Source organism: Neovison vison, chromosome 11 (genome assembly GCF_020171115.1).
Source record: "Neovison vison isolate M4711 chromosome 11, ASM_NN_V1, whole genome shotgun sequence".
In the NCBI taxonomy this organism is placed as follows: domain Eukaryota; kingdom Metazoa; phylum Chordata; class Mammalia; order Carnivora; family Mustelidae; genus Neogale; species Neogale vison.
In genome coordinates, this window is record NC_058101.1 from 4,615,273 (window position 1) to 4,633,368 (window position 18,096).

Sequence of the window (18,096 nt, forward strand, 5' to 3'; positions counted from 1 at the left end):
CCAAGAGTCGGATGCTCGACAGCCTGAGCCACCGGGCGCCCCAAACCACACTTGTGCGGGACGACCAGCGGGCAGTCAAGGGTGGTCAGACCCAAAGACATTTATGAAGTAAGAATTGCATTTTCTTTAGACATACCAAAAATAAAACCAAGGAGAGAAACTGTATTGGGTATTACACTTGAACTTACGTTCTGGTGCCTTCTGGGGTGAGACAAAGACATTTAAATTTGTTTTTTAGAGGTCATAGGGGAAAACCTGAATTTTTTACCTCTACTAGGGCAACGGGAGCTAGACCTTTTATAACTACTCATTTCCTTCCCAACTCCCTCCCCCCCCAACACTTTTCCAAAATTCTTATATATAGAATCCCATATGCATCAAACAGAAGCTAATTTCCCATTTCTAATTGCAGCTTCGAGGGTGAGACACAGAAGGAAAAATCAAAGATGTAGAAAACCACGCTCAAGCCTTCCCAGTGACTTGCCACCAACTCAGAATAAAATGCAAAGGCCTGACCTGGGCCAGCGAGGCCCTCCTCTGCGACCTGGTGGCAGGGTTCCTCTCTGGCTGCCTTCTTTCCCCCTGCTTGCTCCCCGGTACCAGCCTCTTCGCTCCTTTGCTGTGACTCCAAGGTTCCGAGCACACTTGACCACAGGGCCTCTGTGCTCCTGGTTTTTCTCCAAGAGTAACTCAGGTAACTGTGTCGCTCGCTTCTACTTCATGTTATTTCTGCTCAACTATCAGCTCCTCAGAGACTTGTCCGACAATCCGTCTACAGTAACGCACCCTCCAGTCCCCACCTCCTTTACCTTGCCTTGTTTTTTAATTCACAGCCCTCACCATCTCCGACGTGGTATTACATGTTCTTTCTTGACGGTTCCCCTAACCGAAGGCTGAAAACTCCCTAAGGCTGGAGCTGGGGTTTGTTCACAGCCCCGTCCTTAGCATCTGGAGCGGAGGCTGGCACGTACCAGGTGGTCAGTATTTTGAGAATAAGTGAGAGATTGAGTGCGGGCACAGGGAAGGGGCAGAGAACTAACAGACACGGCGATTGCCCTCTGCAAGAGCTAAGTCAGCCTAACGTTAGCCTCTGAAAGCATCGTGAACATAAGAGTTCAGTCTCTACACGCCCTGTTTCACTGAACAAAGCCTACTTCGTGGAGGAAGTGCAAATCGCAATATTCCATGGTCATTCGGAGAAGTCTGAATGGAGGTGGTAAATGATAGGAAAAATGAATAGGTGCCCCAAACCCTTGTTTGCTCCAATAAGAAAGAATTAAAAAACTGGCTGAAAGGTCATCTATCTAATTTTCTATGAATCACATTAAAAAAAAAATTAGTATGTTAAGGGATTGTTCCCGGTAATCAGGGGAGAGAATGAATGTATCTAGGAGTTCAGAAAGGGTTTAAAAACAATTTGATCTCAAATATATTAGCTTCTCTTTTCCCGAAGGCCACAGTGTCCTCTGATTTCTAACCTCTCAAAGATGCTAACACTAACCTCGCTACTCTGCCCTACCCCTGGAGACACAGATTCCAGCGTGACAGATCAGCCCTCATTCAGCCGGGGAACCGAGGGGATTGCTTTTACCTCCGTGTCTGCATCCACCGCCTTGAGCTCAAACTCGGTGATGGTCTTCCTCACACCCTCCTGTACCCGCAGGCCCAGGTTCCGTACAACAGGGAGCGAATCGTCCACAGGGCGTATGGTGATGTGGAAAGTCTGGGTCACCTAAACGGCAGAAAGTGCAGGTGGGACACCTGTCCCCTGCACCCACCCAAGCAGAAGGTAGGTGCTCTCTCTGCACTATTTTTGGGTGAGAGCAGGGGAGAGTGAAGCTCGCAGAGTTGCTTTGCACACTCCCTTCCACGAAGACTTCCGAATCAGAACCCGTTCCCTGAGGGCGTCGACGGAGTGCCTTGCCTACCTCACTGATGCCATCGGAGAGCGTAAAGCCGAAGGCGTCGGAGTGTTTCTCGGTGTTGCTGGAGTGCACGTACTGAATGTCGCCTGAAGTCAGGTCAGCTTGAGTGAAGGAACGAATCTGGGTACCTAGCAGAAGGGGAAGTGAGAACCAGAGGAAGGATGTCCAAACGCTAGCCATATTTCTAATGCCAGAGAAATGCCCTACTCTTACCAGACGGAGCCCTTTGTATCTCGTTTAGAGCATTTATGTGCTTCTCTGAGAACTTGTGCTAGAGTCATCTGTGTACCTTCTTCCCTACCACAGCATAAGTTCCGTGGGAGCACGTGTCAACTTAATTATCCGGCTTCTGCTATGCGCCAAGCCAACAGCAGGTGCTCAAGAAATGTTCCTCTCCTTTCTCTGGGGGTTATGAATGCAGGTCAAATCTGTGAAACGTAGAGCCATTGCCTCTCCAAACTCCTCTCTGCTAAGTTTTATGGCATAGTCCTTTCTGGAAACCTGTCCTAATTTTTAATATTGTGGGATGGTTTTGCTTTTGAACACTGGAGTCTTGGGCTTGGCTACACATAAGCTTTTCTCTGTGACTGGGGAGCCTGGCATCCGTGACTTCACTGGATATTCTGCAAGGTCCCTTTCATCTCTCTGGTCCATGATTTCCAGCTTCTCATACACAACCTGGGCCAGGCTGGCAGTTACAAAACCTTACGCAGGACTGTGAGGCTGGTGCGGTCATCCTGTCTCAACTCCTAAGGGACCTAGAACACCAGCATCCTTTCATAACGCGATAAAGAGGATGCACGTTACATTTTTTTCAGACTTGTTTTCAAAGTTAAAAAAAAAAAAAAACTCAAGTGATTTTTAGATAATGCCAACATAGCTCACAAATGAGTAACATCTTATGTTTTTAAATGTCTGGCAACATTTAGCAAAAGAGCCCAGAATTCTTGCTTCTATCTTAGGGCTTCTGTGGCTCATGGTCTGTGCCAGCCAAGACTGAAACAAAACCACATCTTTTATTCCTTCAGTGCAAATTCCCTCTTTCCAATTCTGGGTGTTGGATTATTAATCCATTGAATCTAGTCCTTTGGTTTGGTCCTGAAATTCATTTGCTGCTTCCTGGGGCATATTATACATTACTGTTAATCCTGGCAAAACCAGTCTGGCTTTTCAGTAAAAACAAACAAACAGAGATTCCACTTTGACTGTTTTATATTTAACTGGGACATCAATATCACTGACTTTATCTTTCTTAAAAAAAAAAAAAATCAACCCGCAGGGTTTACATTTGCAACTCTCTTTATCATCTGAAATTTGTCACCTAGATACAGCAGCCTTCTGCATATTGGGGCATTATTTTCTTTTGACGAGGAGGCATCTGGTATTTCTGTGCTTGCTACCTCAGCTGTTGACAGGCAAGAAATGCGGCTCCTGTCTTAACGCTTTGTCTTGTGGATCTAGACGGAAATCCATACATTCTTTAAAAATTTAATAACTTCGGACTGTCTGCACTGAGAAATTTAAATCTCTTTCCCTGCTGTGAATCTATCCCCACAGCTCACGGGGAAACACTTGTCTGGAGTCTTCCAGTCAACGGGTCACCCACTTCCCTGTTCCCTTTGTACGCACTGTTAGTCTGAGAGTGATTAAGAAACGTGATAGATTTTTCCTTCTTGGAAAGCAAGGTTTGGAATTGATCTTTTCTTTTCTTAACATTTCTTATCGAGAAGAAACTGACATATAATAAATTGCACATATTTAAAGTGCACAATTTCATGAGCTTTGGCACACCCGTGAAACCATCACCTTAATCAGCAGAGTGAACATATCCATCACCCCCCAAATTTCCTGACACTCTCTAATTCTTCCATTCTTCCCTTCCTTGTCCCCTACCCGATCCCAAAGCAACAAAGCAATTATTTTCTGTAACTATAGATTGGTGGGATTTTTTTGTAATTATTTTCAAATAGAATCATAGAATATATACTATTTTATGCATGCTTTCACTTAACATAATTATTTTGAGTTTTACCCATATTGCAGCATGCCTGAATAATTTTTTTCTTTTTTATTGCTGAATAGTATTCGATCGTACAGCTGTGTCATACAACCAATGTGTCAAACAAACGACGTGTTTGTTTCTCCACTCACCTGTTGTTGGACATTTAGGTCATTCCTAGTTTTGTGCTATTGCAAATAAAGCTGCTATGATCCTTCATGCCCAAGTCTTGGTATGGGCATACGTTTTTATTCTTGGATAAATCTCTTAGAGTGGAATGGTGGGACTATATGTTAGGTACCTGCTCTACTTTCTAGGAAACTGCAAACAAAGTGGGTTTTTAAAACTATTTTATAAATATAGATTTTATATTTTTTATAAATACAAATATAAATTCTTAATAATTTTTATAAATCTAAATTTTATATTTTTATAAATATATAAATATAATTTTTATATTTTATAAATATATTTTAAATATAAAATATATATTTTTATTTATACATACTTATGTATAAATATTTATGTATAAATATAAATATAAATTTTATATTTGTAAAATATTTTTTCTATTTTTCTATTTCCACTAGGAGCATATGAGAGCTCTAGGCTTGATCTTCCCAGTTCAACGGAGCCAACACTGAGCCAACACTGAGCACCTACCATGTGCGGAACACCGTTTCAGGCTTGCTTACACATACTGAGTTTTCTCTTTTAAGGTTCTGGGAGGTCAAGGCTGGCATGTTTCCTCCATTTTTCCCTATTGTGACACGAGTAAAATTAGAAAAGCAGTGTGACCTACTCAGGGCCTCACACAGCGAGTACAAGGCACCACCAGGGTGAAACGCAAGGTTGTCCAGCTCCAAAGTTAACGCTTGCCCGGCTACTCCTTGTACAGCTCATCTAACCTTTTCAGGCGGGGCAAGGGGCCTCTTGGATGTTACTTTTATCCTTTAATTTTTTTTTCAATATAAGAGTAACACCTGCCTATTAAAGAGAATGTGAAAAACCCAGAAATGTGGTAAAGAATCCCAAACCCACTCACGGATCCACCCTGAACTACCACCATCGTGGTATTTTTAATTGAATCGTTTCTTCTAGAATACTTTTCTGGCTGTAGCATTTTTCGTGTCTGAAGTACTGATTCTGATGGGGTATTTAATATGATCGCTGAGTGATGTCCCTAACTTCGTGCCCGAGGGTGAGGAGGGCCACGGCCTCCGCACAGAAGCTTCAGGAGGACGGACTCCCGCTGTCCCGTCAGCCCCAGGCCCCTGCAGCGGCGCTGGCATACAGCAGGCGCTCACGACGTGCTCGGTGAACGAACCCAGCTGGCTGCTGTCGACCAGGTCCCACCGAGCACAGATTCTCCGTCTCTGCAAACTTAAAAAAATATCCGAGCCTTTGCTAATTGGGCGTCGGAAGACGGACGCTGCTCACCGCCAAGACGGCGTTGCCCCTCCTGCCTGGGGGCAGGTCGCTACCCTTCGAAACGTCCTGGAGGACCTGTGGCATGGAGGACGCTGTCCCCTGCGAGCCTGCCGGCTGACCCCGCGTCCGGCCGTGCCACGGAGCCGCACACCGACCCTGTCCCGGGCTCCAGCCCCCGCGGCCGGCCCGAGGGAGGAGGCTCGGTCCGGGGAGGGAAGCGTGCGCGGAGGCCGCAGCCTGAAGGAACTGCTTCCCGGCAGCCCCGGAGGCCACTGCCTCGGCCTCCCCGCTTCCCGCAGAGCCGGGACGGCGCCCTGCACGCTCAGGCGGTGCGACACCCTCGCTCTTCTGCCGCAGCTTTTGTTCAAACCCGGCAGGGAACGAATTGGGCCCCGCACTCCCCCGGCACACACTGACGTCCCGACCCTCAGTACCTCACGCTGTGACCTTACGGGAAACAGGATCATCGCAAACGCACGTGGTTAGGACGTGGTCACTGACCCGGGCCCCAACCCGGTCTGAGGAGCGTCCCTAGAAGAGGGGAGAGTCCGTCGCACGCGTCCACGGGCAGGGACAGGGCGAGCGCCCCGCGAGCGCCCAGACGGTCAACTCTGAGGGGCCGAGGAGGGAGGCCCGGGACAGGTCCTCCGTCACGGCCTCGGGGGGACCGCGACGCTGCGGACAGCGTGACCTCCGGCGTCCAGCCCCGGATCCGTGGGACAGCGCGTGTCCTCGGTGCGGCTGCCCAGGCCGTGGCACTGTGTCACGAACCCAAACGTGTCTCCTGTCTTGTCACACGTGAGAGGGCGGGGAACGCCTCTGGGGAGTCCTTCCTGACTCACCCGCACGCCTCTCTCAGGCCACCGTCCTGTCCTGCCGTGTCGTGTCGCGGACGCGTGTGCGCGTGTCCCTCTCCCGAAAGCAACGCTCTGCCGCGGGAGCCGCCCAGCGAGTGTCCCGGGAGCCGAGACCCGGGGTCGTGCCGGGGCCGCTCTCCCCCGCCCTGACTTGGACACAAACTTCTCCCCGTCAGCGAAGCCCCCGGATGCCGGGGCTGGGGGTGACCCGCCCGCAGCGTCCTCGCCGCGCGTCTGACCCCCTCCTGCCCGGGGCCCGACGCGATCCGCCGCGATCCTCCCAGCCCAGACCCCGGCGTGGCTCCCCGGCCTTTGTCGCTTATCGCCGGCTGGGAAATGACGACAGCCACAGGAGTCCCTTGGGCTCGAGATGGGAGCCTCGTCTCGGGGTTCACTGAGCCATTTAGGCCACCGGGGCCCCCACCGCTGGACTGTTCGGTGAGAGGAAACTCGCCTCTCGTGCGAGGCACCGCAGCCTGGTCTCTGCTTCAGAGGCTTGGCAAGTCTCCAATCGTGGGACTTCTCGCTCCGATGCCACGAGAATAAACGGTCCTCAGAGCCCCTGACGCGAGGCTGTGGCCCCGCAGCCGTGACAAGGCACACACGGCCTCGCTCTCCCGCGACGGCCCAGAGGCAGCAGGCCCGGCTGTGTCTCCGCACACTTCGCCCAGGCACGCGGCGCCCTGCCTCTCCGCGGGGGAGGAAGACGGGGTCTGCGGCCCTCCCCCGTCTGCCTGGCAGGAGCAGCCGTCCGACCCCCGGACCCCCGGACTCCCGGACCGAGACGGCCGCGAGCGGGTCCACTGCAGAGCTGCCCGTGAGCGGCCGTGTGCGGGCGCGGGGGAGCCGACACTTCCGACGGGCCCCAAGCAGCTCCGACACAGGACAGGCCTGAGGTCCGCGCGCTCTGCTCCGAAGGCACCGGCCGCCCCCGTCCCCGCCGACCCTCCTCACCATGGAGGCGAAGGGGGAGGCGCGGGGTCCCTCCCCTGAGCTGCGCCCGCTGCCTTAGGAAAGGGATGTGAGATGTCACCGTGCATGTCCTCTGAAGGGACACTTTCCACATCTAAAAAGAATCAAGTTCATGACTAGGTTCTCACTTAGGGCAGGCGGGGAAGGTGAGAATTCTGGCCAAATGCAAGAGAAAGGACGTGGGATGGGCTTGGCAGGGCAGGAGGGCCAGAAAGCCGGGGTCCATTCGCAGTGGGAAGGGTCCGCGAGAGGACAGGGGAGGGGACAGCCTCCTTGGATCTGGCCACAGAGGGTGACCGGAAGAGGGGCTTCAGAACACCTGCGGGGGCGCGAGCCGGTGGGGGGAGGTGGGGAAGTCCGGCTGGTGGCAAAGGGCAGGTGCAGGGTCCTGTCCAGGGAGGGGGGCCCTCCCGCTATTTTTGCAGGTGCCTTCGCAAGAGAAGGGAGAAGTGTGGCCACCACGAGTGTCTCTCCCTAGGCAGCCCAGGCCTGGTCTTGGCAGCCGGAATCCAAGCCCAGGGAAGGCCGAGATTGTAAACACTGAACAGGAGTAAGGGAGGCGGCCGCGCACGGAAGCCCCCACACAGCCCCCGGTCCAAGACGAGTGAGGGCGGGGAGGCACCCGCAGCCGGGCCGCGGGCCGTGCCTTGCTGGGGCTCCGAGCTTTCCGAGCTGCAGAGCGTAGGGGCAGCTCCCCGCACAGCAGCCAGGCGTCCGGCCTTCCATCTTCCCGAGACGCAGTCAGCAGCCTGACGGGATTCTGGCAGAAGCAATTCGCTCCTGAATTAGTTATCGACTGTCTCCCGCAGCCAAGGTCTTGGGAGCGCTGATGCGCGTTCTTCTCCCGGGACCTTCAGGACGAAGCGTGGGCCGCTTGCTCCCTGTGCACCAGGGATTTCGGCCCATCTCTCCGGCCTCCCCACACCCCCCTGCACACACAACCCCTCCCATCCGCCAGCCCCTCACCGGCCCCCCGTCGGCCCCTCACCTCCTCCGCCAGGCCACCCTCCGCCCCTGGAAGCTCCTCCGCACAGCGCGCCCTCCCGTTCGCCTCCTCCGGGATGGACGGTGCCAGGCGGATCCCGCCCCGGCGGGGAAAACCCACGATACCCCCCGACTGCAACACCCTTCCCTTCTCACGGTGGGGCCCGCAGCCTCCTCGGACTCTGGTCAAACGTCGCCTTGTAACAGGGAGTCTTCCCCTCCCCGCCTTGCTCCCTGCACCCTGGCGCGCTCTTATTCCCCCCCAAAATACACGTAGCCATGGATCCCTGCTCTATCTGTCTGGTCTGCTCATGGTCTGACCCCCGGTATTAGAGAGAGTAGAAGCCCGGTGAGCGTGTCCCCTATTCTGTGACTCCCCCGGCGGAATGAAGGGAGGATTTGGAACCTAAAATCCAAAGGATGCCAACCACCGGTGCCTCTACGGTGTACGAAACAAAGACAACTCCCCCTTTAGACGGCTCGTGGGGCAAGTGACTCCCGGGCCTCAGGTCCATTTGGCGGCCACGTCTTACAGGTTCTGCCCCCGAAATCCTTCCCTCCCTCCCACTCTCCACCGACTGCTGTTGACTGAACACAGTTTACCGGGCGCTGGGTCTGAGCTCTCACATGGTTCTCCTCTTACCATCCCCTACCGCCCCTCCAGGGGAAGCTTCACTACCTCCTACTGGGCCAGACGCGAGACGTCTGACCCACTGTCCCTGCTCCCCTCGCTTCCTTCCTGTCCATCTGCTAGCCCTGGATCCACGTCACTTTCCCTCCCTGCTCAGAATTCTGCAGAGACTCTGTCACCTGTTGAGTTACACAGGGATCACTCATCCCAGCTTTCAAAACCTCGTAAGATCTCCATCTACCGATGGGCCGCATCGACTCCTCTTCCAGAATATAAGCTTTAGCTAAACCTGCCCACTCGCTATTTTCTGAATGTGCCCACGTGCCATTCCCATCTTTGAAAGTAGCACCATTTCTGTCTGCTCAAACTTTCCTTCCAAGGGCCAATTTTTTCTTTTTAAGATTTTACTTATTGGTCAGAGAGAGAGAACGAGAGAGAGAGAGAGAGCAGAAGCAGGGGGAGCAGCAGGCAGAGGGAGAAGCAGTCTCTCCACTGAGCAGGGAGCCCAATGTGGGACTCGAACCCAGGACCCTGGGACCATGACCTGAGCCGAAGGCAGACGCTTAACCGACTGAGCCACCCGGGCGCCCTCTAAGGGGAATTTTAAACACCATCACTGTGCACCTTCCTACCTAATGCAGACTCTCCCATTTTTGAACTTCTAGGATACCAGGTTTACACAGTTTGAAAACACCTGTGGTATTCTTTCCTTATCAGTGTTTAGAGGCAGAGGCTCCTTGTCTCGTCCAACAGAGCACACTGGAGGGTGAGGGACCTCCTCTATCTTTCTTTAAAGGCCCCCTCAGCAGAAGCTCAACTAGAATCTTGCCCAATACACATGCTCACTGGCTATTTCCTGAATTACATTTTTTAAATGTGGTGCATCATAACGGTGCCAGGTGTTCAGATGTTAGAAGAAGGGTTTTGCAGTGTTTGCCCTAAAGGAATTGACCATCTGGTCATGGAGACAAGACTGCCTACATAAAGTTGTAATTGTCTGTTCAACTTCCAGCAAGGAATTATTGAGCATCTACTGTGTGCCAAGTATGATACAAAGCAGTACATAAGGTCAAAATCAACAGGGCAAAGATAACTATTAACCAAGGCAGGCTCTAGGTGTGTGTGGCTTATCCCCAACACTTACAAATCCCAAAAAACCTTTTGGCTGGACGAAGCAAGAGAGGACAGGCTCACCTGGTGAGGCGGCATGTTCCAGGTGGCCCAGCTCGGGCTGTCTCGTGATGGTATAGACCAGGTCTGTCGGCGTACTCTCCTGGTCAGTGGCGGAGAGCTGCAGAGCGGTGATTCTCTCCACTGAGTTCTCATCCAAGACCAGCCCTTTGTTGGTGGTGATGACTGGTGGGGAATTGTCTTCTGAAAATGTCAGAAACAGTGATTGGAAAGGGGATCCTTTCAGCCTCCTTTCTTCAGATCTGGGCCTGGGGCCCGGGAGTAAAATCAGAATAATCCTTGGACCTGTCCCTCAAAGACAGCCTCACGGAGCCAGAGCTTCTCGCTACAGAGGGCATAGGGCTCCAGAGTCCCACGGAGCTGGGTAACGAGGTGAGCACAGTGTACACTCTATGACCTCAGACCTTCTGGAATATTTTTAGAAACCCAACGCCCCCTTACCCAAAACGCTGATGGAAAATGACTGGCCCATCAGCGTGTTGCCTTCTCCATCAACCACATCAAATTTAAAAGCGAAGCTCCCGCCAGATTCTCCTTTCCCGTGTCTGTATTCTACGCGGCCTGTAAAAAAGGACAAGATAATGAAGATTCTCGATCAGTGCTTTCTGCCCTTATTTCTGAAGCGGGAAGTGGGGATCTGAGCGGTATTCACACCAATGGCGCCATTAACACCTTCCTCTCTTGGACATGGCTTTTGACATTTTAATCTGACGTTTTCAATTCCTCCCTTTCCCTCCCACTCTTGACTTCCTCCTCATCAGAAACACTCTCATTATGAAATCAGCCCAAGTACCACCGTCTATGGAGGCTTAGCTTTTGGGAAAGGCTCGAAGGAAGTAACCACATGGGAAAGGCGCAGCGACGGCACCCGCAGCATGGGCCCGATGCCCACGTCATGCGGCCCACGTTCTCCCAGAGCCCCTCGCTCCCACCTCCCAGGGAAGCCTTAAGCCATTTCTGAGACAACACCGACTACAGCTCCAAGCAACAAGGTAACAGATACATTCTACACACTAGTCACAACGATCCACGGGGAGAAGCATGAGCCCCACATTTTTGTTCAGCCCCCGCACCCCTCCAGGTACCTCACGATGTAAATGTAACCAAACATCTGGGGGGAGGTACCCAGTCTCATTCTTACAAAGACACACTGAGGCCAAGAATAATTAAGGAACTATCACCCCGAGGTCCACTCCGGGCCCTTCGGTAAAGGACAGACAGGTCCACTGAGAACCCGGCTGTGACCCATCTGAGTGCCAGCGCATGGACGAGACCTTTATTTCTGCTCCTCGGGGCCGTGTTTCCATCTCCAAATGGAATTGCACATTGTCCCGGGACTTTGGGTTACTTTTTTTCCCCCACGATGTAACCTCCCCCGCCCCTTTTTACTCCTGAAAGAGCTGTACAGTAACGCCGGAGCATTTAACGTTTATGCTTCTACGTTACATCAGCGTTTCCCGGAGGAGGGATGAGCTATGTCATCTCCCCCGGGCAGCTCCGATTTACACCCTTCCATTTTGCTTAGTTCATTAACTTGTGCTCTTTGGGAGCTGAAGAGAGATATAAATCGCTCACCTAAGGCAGGCATAATTTCCCCCTTAATCCATCCCAATTCACCTCCTTTTCCCTTTCTCTCTCACACACACTTTTTAGCATCATAGCAAGTCAGAATGATTTTTTTCCCTCCATAATAGCCCCAAATTTCATCAATGCTATGTCAAAGCATGAACACATTTTAGCCAAGAAGGATAGTCTTTTTTTTTTTTTTTTAACAAACATTGGAGGAGACCAGAAAGAATAAATGAACTATAGCCAGCTCTCCTTCAAACAAAGGGTGCAGTTTACCGCCATAAGCACCAGGCATTTAACTCCCATTTGCTACTGTGGGGGGACTCTGAGTCCGGCAGGTGCAGGAGAGCCGGCTGACCTTGGCTGATGTCGGCCTGGGTGAAACTCCGGATGGGGCCTTTCACGGAGATTTGCTCGGGGTTGTCATTCTTCACCATCTGCAGGCTCCCCGCGCCAGGATCCTCCCTCATTATGTACATCACCTGGCGGTCGTCCGAATCAGCATCCGTCACTCTCAAATGCTGCTCTGTGATGCGTGCTATGGACCCTGGAAGAGAGTGGGAGAGAGGAGGTCATTGTCCATCATTGTTAAGTGATTTCAGGAGACTAGAGACTAAATGATCACACATTGCCTGGGTTTAAGTGAATACTGGGTGCTTGAGCTTCTCCATCTCCAACTGCATACATTTTAATTTCCCTAAGTGAAACAATCCCAACTGCCCAATTTGTCAGTCCTCCGTTGGGTTTAGATCTGAGCCCTTCTCTCTCCCGATCCATTTCACTCTCCCTGCGCTGTGCTCACTCTACTCCTGGGACCTAGCAGTTACCCCTCTCTAGACTGATGTATCAACTCCTACATCTTTGGTGAAACCTTCTTGGACCTAACTTATTTACCATCTTGAGGTTCATTAAATCATAAGCAACAGATTTACATAAACTTATAAATGTATCTTGTTGCCACCTCAAACCAAATAGTTAAAATCAACGTTTACAAGATTATAAAACAGGGGGCTCTGAGTCCTGGGCCCTGGAAGGCTATGAAGGTTGCTGGGGACGGCAGTAAGACACAAGTAAGTGGTGAACACCTCTTCTCAGGGCCTTGCCCCTTGCTTTCCTGTCCAGCTCATATTAAAAATAGTAAAATCAGGTGAAGTAGATGCTTGTCATTCATGTGTAATACATCCTAGTGTTTGGCTGAGCCCTGGGCCTCCTGTGCGTTCTTGCTGGTAATGCCAACGACACAAGGCCAAACTATTCTTTCCCCAGGCCATTCTCAGCAAGCATCCCCGAGAGATGAGGTGATAATCTTCCTCTGGGACAAAGATCAGACTTGCTTATTGTTACTGTCACAGGGAGAGACCCCCAAGCTCAGCGCTCCTCTTCTGTAACGCCCCCCACTGCACGTGAAGGCATCCATCCGGGCCTTCGGCATCATCTCCACCAGTCTTGGAGTGCCGGGCGAAACGATACAAAGTTGCTGATGGCAATGCTGCCCATCGTGCATGAGTAACAAAGTATGTGGTCTCTGACCCAGGAGTCTCTTGTCTTCTATCAGCACCCATGAAACACCGACGGGCTGACTGGCTTGTAAATAGGCGAGAGGGAAATCTCAGATCGATAATGGGGACCTTTGGGAATCTGCCAATTTTCAGATACCATCATGCTGTATAGTTTCACTACAAGACACATGTGAAACTAAGGGCAGATAAACACATAGGACCCCAGTGGGATGCAGATGTTCTGGGGGGAAAAGGCTCCCTCTCTAAGTGACTCCTGGCTGTCAACTGATTCAAGACTGACACGTCACGGGTCCTTCAGGTGCTGCTCATAGACAGGCAAACTTGCGAGTCTTATACCTTAGTCTTACACCTTACATTAGTCACTCACAACGCTTGTGTTCCTAAAAGAACAACTCTCCCTACCTCGAGTGTCTCTGACTTCTGAAGGCCTAGTTAATACCCGCCCACAGAGCTAACATGCGCACTGACAAGGACGGAATGGAACGGAGGGACCGCAGCCGCTCTCTCCCATTCCCGCGGTACCTGCTGAGAGCTGAAGGCCTTGGTTTACGGCCACGTTGGGGGAGCTGCTTGTAGGCAGCTCTATGTATATCTCCATCCTCCCGGTGGCCATGTGGAGGCCGTCCGAGAGGGAGAACCGGAACTCATCCACTGCAACCCCGGGGCCACCAGGCATGTACCCGACCAGCCCGGCCAGCACATCCTGGTAGGTGAAGGAGGAGCCTTGAGTTAAAACCCTTCCATTCTCCAGAGGCTCAGAAGCAGTTTCCCTCCAGAGCAGACGGCCTGAGGAAGAGAGTAAAGAAAAACAAAGAAAGAAAAGTAGAATACATGTGGCACCAAAGAATGGCCCGATTTTTCAGCTAGCATGAGCCTGGGTAGACTGTCCAGCACCTCACAGGCTCTTGGTGACACACCATTGACTGAGAATTTTCTGTAGAGGCACTGGGGGCTGCTCTGTGGCCTCATCTACAAATAAAGATAAGATGCAACCTTTCCTGTTCAAAAATCTCTTAAGGAGACACAATTCATGTGGTGATGCAGTGGCTTAGAAATCAAGTCTCCCTCCATGAACTCAAACTCACTGCATTAACTACACCTTATTTTCCCCATCTGCAAAGTGCACATGGCACACTTCTGCTGCTTTACTTCTAGGGCACCTGGCAGGGGAGAAGGGACTGTTTTTTGAATTCCTTTGAAATTCAGAAGGACACTAGACATCTTTGGGTGGGAGCATATTTTTCTGTTTTCAAGGGTTGTTTGTATCATGATGGGACAGTCAAAGTGCTTCATTAAAGAAAGTAAAAGTGAAGGAAGATAAAATGCAATGACCAACAGACTCTTCGATGAAGCTTCCAGCGACAGTGAAACTCCATCTTTAAAAGACCACGGGGTTATGATACACGAACGTACCACCCGGAGATGAAAGTTCCAGAGCTTTGGCTAATACCAGAGGGACGGCACTTAGAAAAGAAGTAGGCAAAAGATTCCCATGGTGGTTTTTACCTCTGGTTTAATCAGGAAAAGTGCTTTCTTTGCAAAAGGATCAAGTTCATAAAGACATCCAGCTCACCTCTAACCTGATGTGAACACGTGTGCCATTAATAGCAAGGGGGTCACCCTGTTTCTTGCATGAGGTGGCCCAGGACCATTCAGTAATGAAGCCTGCTATGAGAACAGAACTCTAAACCTGTCTTGCCCGAGGTGATATAAGAGAGCAAGAAAACAGGTGAAATTGAATTTCTGAGACACCAATTACCTGGGATTCAGACTTTTTAGAGCCACTGGTGTCCATGGTGACCCCAAAGAATATTGGCTAGCTGTGAATCTGATTATACTCTGATGCAAAGAATGGGCTATGCACAGGCGAAGCGGAGGAAAAACCAACAGAAACCCGTGCTTATTCTAAAGTCCTAACAGCCCTCTGGATTAAGAAGCTTGCCATGCAGTTGGTCCTACCGTGGTCAGGCTTTTTTGTCAATACAAAAACCAGCTCATTATCCGGAGTGTCCAGGTCCTGCAGGCTCAGGGAAGAATTGCTTATCACCACTCCCGAGCTCAGCTGCACGCCGAGGGGCCGCAAGGTCACCCTGGGAGGCTCGTCGTTCTTCCTCTGATGAAAGCATAAAATATCAGGTCTCACGCGGATATTGGTTTAAGAAAGAAAATGCACCTTAGTCAGCGAAAGCACCATCGTCACACCAACTTTCACTCTCAAAATAGTATTTAATTGTCACCATCTTCAATTCCCCATCAAAATGGTGTGTTTGAAAGAGGAGCAAGTCACACCAGCAAAATGTCCCCTTGAAAAGAAATGGACGTTCTACAGAAATCTTCAAGATATTTTCCACGGGGACAGTGATGGTGTTTTTTGGACCAAAAATCTGGACATGTGGCTAGAGAAGTATGAGTATATTTTGAGGATAAAAGAGCACATTGTTTGAAATCAAAACTGTCCTAGAAAACCCCAAGAGTATCATCGTACTGTAGGACAACAACATATCTAAAGGCGTGGGTTCCTAAAACTGTCTCCCGGACCCCGTGCCAGCCCCCCTGTACCACCTCGGAAGGTGTCCTTTCCTAGGAGAGAGGGTATTCCATTGTTGACTTTTACCTTTTCTATTTCTGTCTCCCTGGGCTGGGAGAGCAAGCTCTCCAGTTGCTCAAGTAAGAATAAATACAGCATCAAGGAACATGTTTCTTTGGTGTTACAATTTAACAAATACATGCATCAAAAATGTAAGAAAAGGCAAGTATGCGTGTGCCTAAATACAATAGTTTCAGGGGATAATAGGTATATGTTGGTTTTCAGCTAAATATGAGACTGACACTGTTTCTCTGTCTGACCCTCACAAACTGTTTTCACAGAGAATGAACACATTTTACCCCGAAGTGGAAATTCAGATTTCCAAATCAGACCCTCTCCAAATGCTAGCCTTAATTCTACAAGTATCCTCAATGTCAGGGTTGTATTTTTAAGTTGACCTTGAAAACTGAAGGTTAAAATGCGATCTTGTTTTTGAGCTCATGGAAGGCTAGCTAATTCTGGGACATTTTTGTCAGAGGCCCCATGTTCCAACTTCGAAGTCTTTACCTCAATGGTGATATTGATGCTGTGGACTTCTGATCGACTGTGTCCATCACTTACATAAAAACTAAAAATATCATGCGTTGGCTCAATGCTTTCATGAACGCTCTGGAAGTAGTAAATGTAGTTTTCCAGGACATCTTGAATAGGGAATGATGCCTCTAGGTCACTGGTAGTTCCAGGGCCAAAACGATCACCTGTGTCAACGTCAAGAGAGAATTTTACCTTGATCCACCCGTGCTTGCTTACTAGGCTGAACTAGAAAACATGACAGCATTATCAACAAATGACAAAATACACTAGAGGATAAAAATGGAGGATGGAAAGAACAGAAGGCTCAAAATGGAAGATTCAGGGTCAAATTCCAGTTTCCCAACTATTTCTCATCCTCACACGGTAACGCCTGCCCGGCAGTTTCGACAGGGAACCAAATGAGATAAGACACATGAAAGCTCTCAGAACGTTACTGTATGTAGCAAGAATTTAAAAAAAGAATCTGCGGTTGTTTTGTTAGAAATCTGTGATAAAGTAAGTCCTCAGACGAGGAACAGCACAAATGCAAGGTGCTACCTTAAGCTCTGCTCAGTTTCAAAACCACACTGCCTCGCACACCACGCAAGAGGAAGCCTCCTCCTCCTCCTTTTTTTTTTTTTTTTTTAGGGAGATTTTATTTACTTATTTGACTGAGAGAGCAAAGCGAGAGAGGGAACACAAGCAGGTGGAGAGGGAGAGGGAGAAGCAGGTTCCTGCTGAGCAGGGAGCCCAATGCAGGGCTTGATCCCAGGAGCCTGGGATCATGATCTGAGCTGAAAGCAGGCGCTAAACAAATGAGCCACCCAGGCACCCCAGGAATCCTTTCATTGTTTTCATTTGACCTCAGTTCCTTAAGGAATCCTCCCCATGGGTCAGAGCTCAGCCCCCGGGACGGCACACCAGGGCTGCTGCGATGCTCCGGGACCATCCACAGCCGTCCAAGCACTGAGATGCTCAAGTTCCGTGCCGAGCTCCAGACATCGAGCTGGTTCTGGTTAACTCTTCTTTTCATCCCAACCCCAGCCAAACCCGGACAAGGCCAAGGGCAAGAGTAAACACTGTCTAAATGATGGATGGCTTGTCTCTTCCTTGGTCTGAGTCTCTCTAATTGATTGATTTTAAGTTGTTACCACATTTTCCTCTAAAGAGAGGAGAAAAAGAAACCCCTGTATCTTCAAACATCCCCTGGATACATATCAACAAAGAAAAGTGTGTATAGAATTTCTGAAAGCAACAAAGCTTTCTCTTTGTCTCTTCCACGGCTCTTTGCAAAGATCAGGTCATAAATCAAAAAGGCATTGACTTCCTAAATTGTAGACAGTGTCATTTTTTTGGTTAATCTTCCAACAGAAAGGCTAGGTCTGAGAAAGTGTTACTTACAATTTGTTTGAAATAAGAACTCAGGACAAGTGGTTTTTCTTCGACATGAACTGAGTTAGATTTTACCCATCGGGTTCCGTTCCTCTTGACACGAGGAGCATGGAGGCGTCTGAGCGACCTGTGACCAGACAGTCCCCAGCACACAGAGGTCGGTGTTTCCAGGACAGAGTGCGGTCATTCCTTCGAATTTTTATTTTCCCTTTACACTGACCGACAGCAAATATGAAAAATGTGGCTTGTTTACTTGGGTTAATAAACTAAATGATGCCCAAAAATAAACTCCCAGAGAGAAATGACTCACTTCCTGCCATTGGAAAACAGGCCATTCAACAAGCGAATCTGTCACTGAAGCTTTAAGCACCAGCCTTCCCAGTTCCAAAACTGCACCTTCTGCTTTCTCACGGAAATCGTTGTCATTAGTGTGCTTCCTCGCCTCCTTCAGCAGAGTACACTGCGTGCAAATTAAACCGTTCCTGATGCACGCAGGCTCTCATCCCGAACACCTACTACCGTGTC

At 50.1% G+C, this 18,096-nt stretch overlaps 1 protein-coding gene across 1 annotated transcript in view; it reads right to left on the reverse strand.

Moving 5' to 3' along the window:
* The window catches only part of FRAS1 (Fraser extracellular matrix complex subunit 1), a 405,465-nt gene that overhangs the window by 61,828 nt on the left and 325,541 nt on the right, over positions 1-18,096 (reverse strand). Inside the window, exons 42-49 of the mRNA XM_044225418.1 lie at positions 16,174-16,364; positions 15,039-15,192; positions 13,602-13,865; positions 11,918-12,106; positions 10,432-10,551; positions 9,994-10,173; positions 1,929-2,053; positions 1,592-1,732 (exon numbers count right to left, since the gene is read on the reverse strand). Coding sequence (XP_044081353.1) covers positions 1,592-1,732; positions 1,929-2,053; positions 9,994-10,173; positions 10,432-10,551; positions 11,918-12,106; positions 13,602-13,865; positions 15,039-15,192; positions 16,174-16,364 — 1,364 coding nt within the window. The remainder of the gene's footprint in view (positions 1-1,591; positions 1,733-1,928; positions 2,054-9,993; positions 10,174-10,431; positions 10,552-11,917; positions 12,107-13,601; positions 13,866-15,038; positions 15,193-16,173; positions 16,365-18,096) is intronic.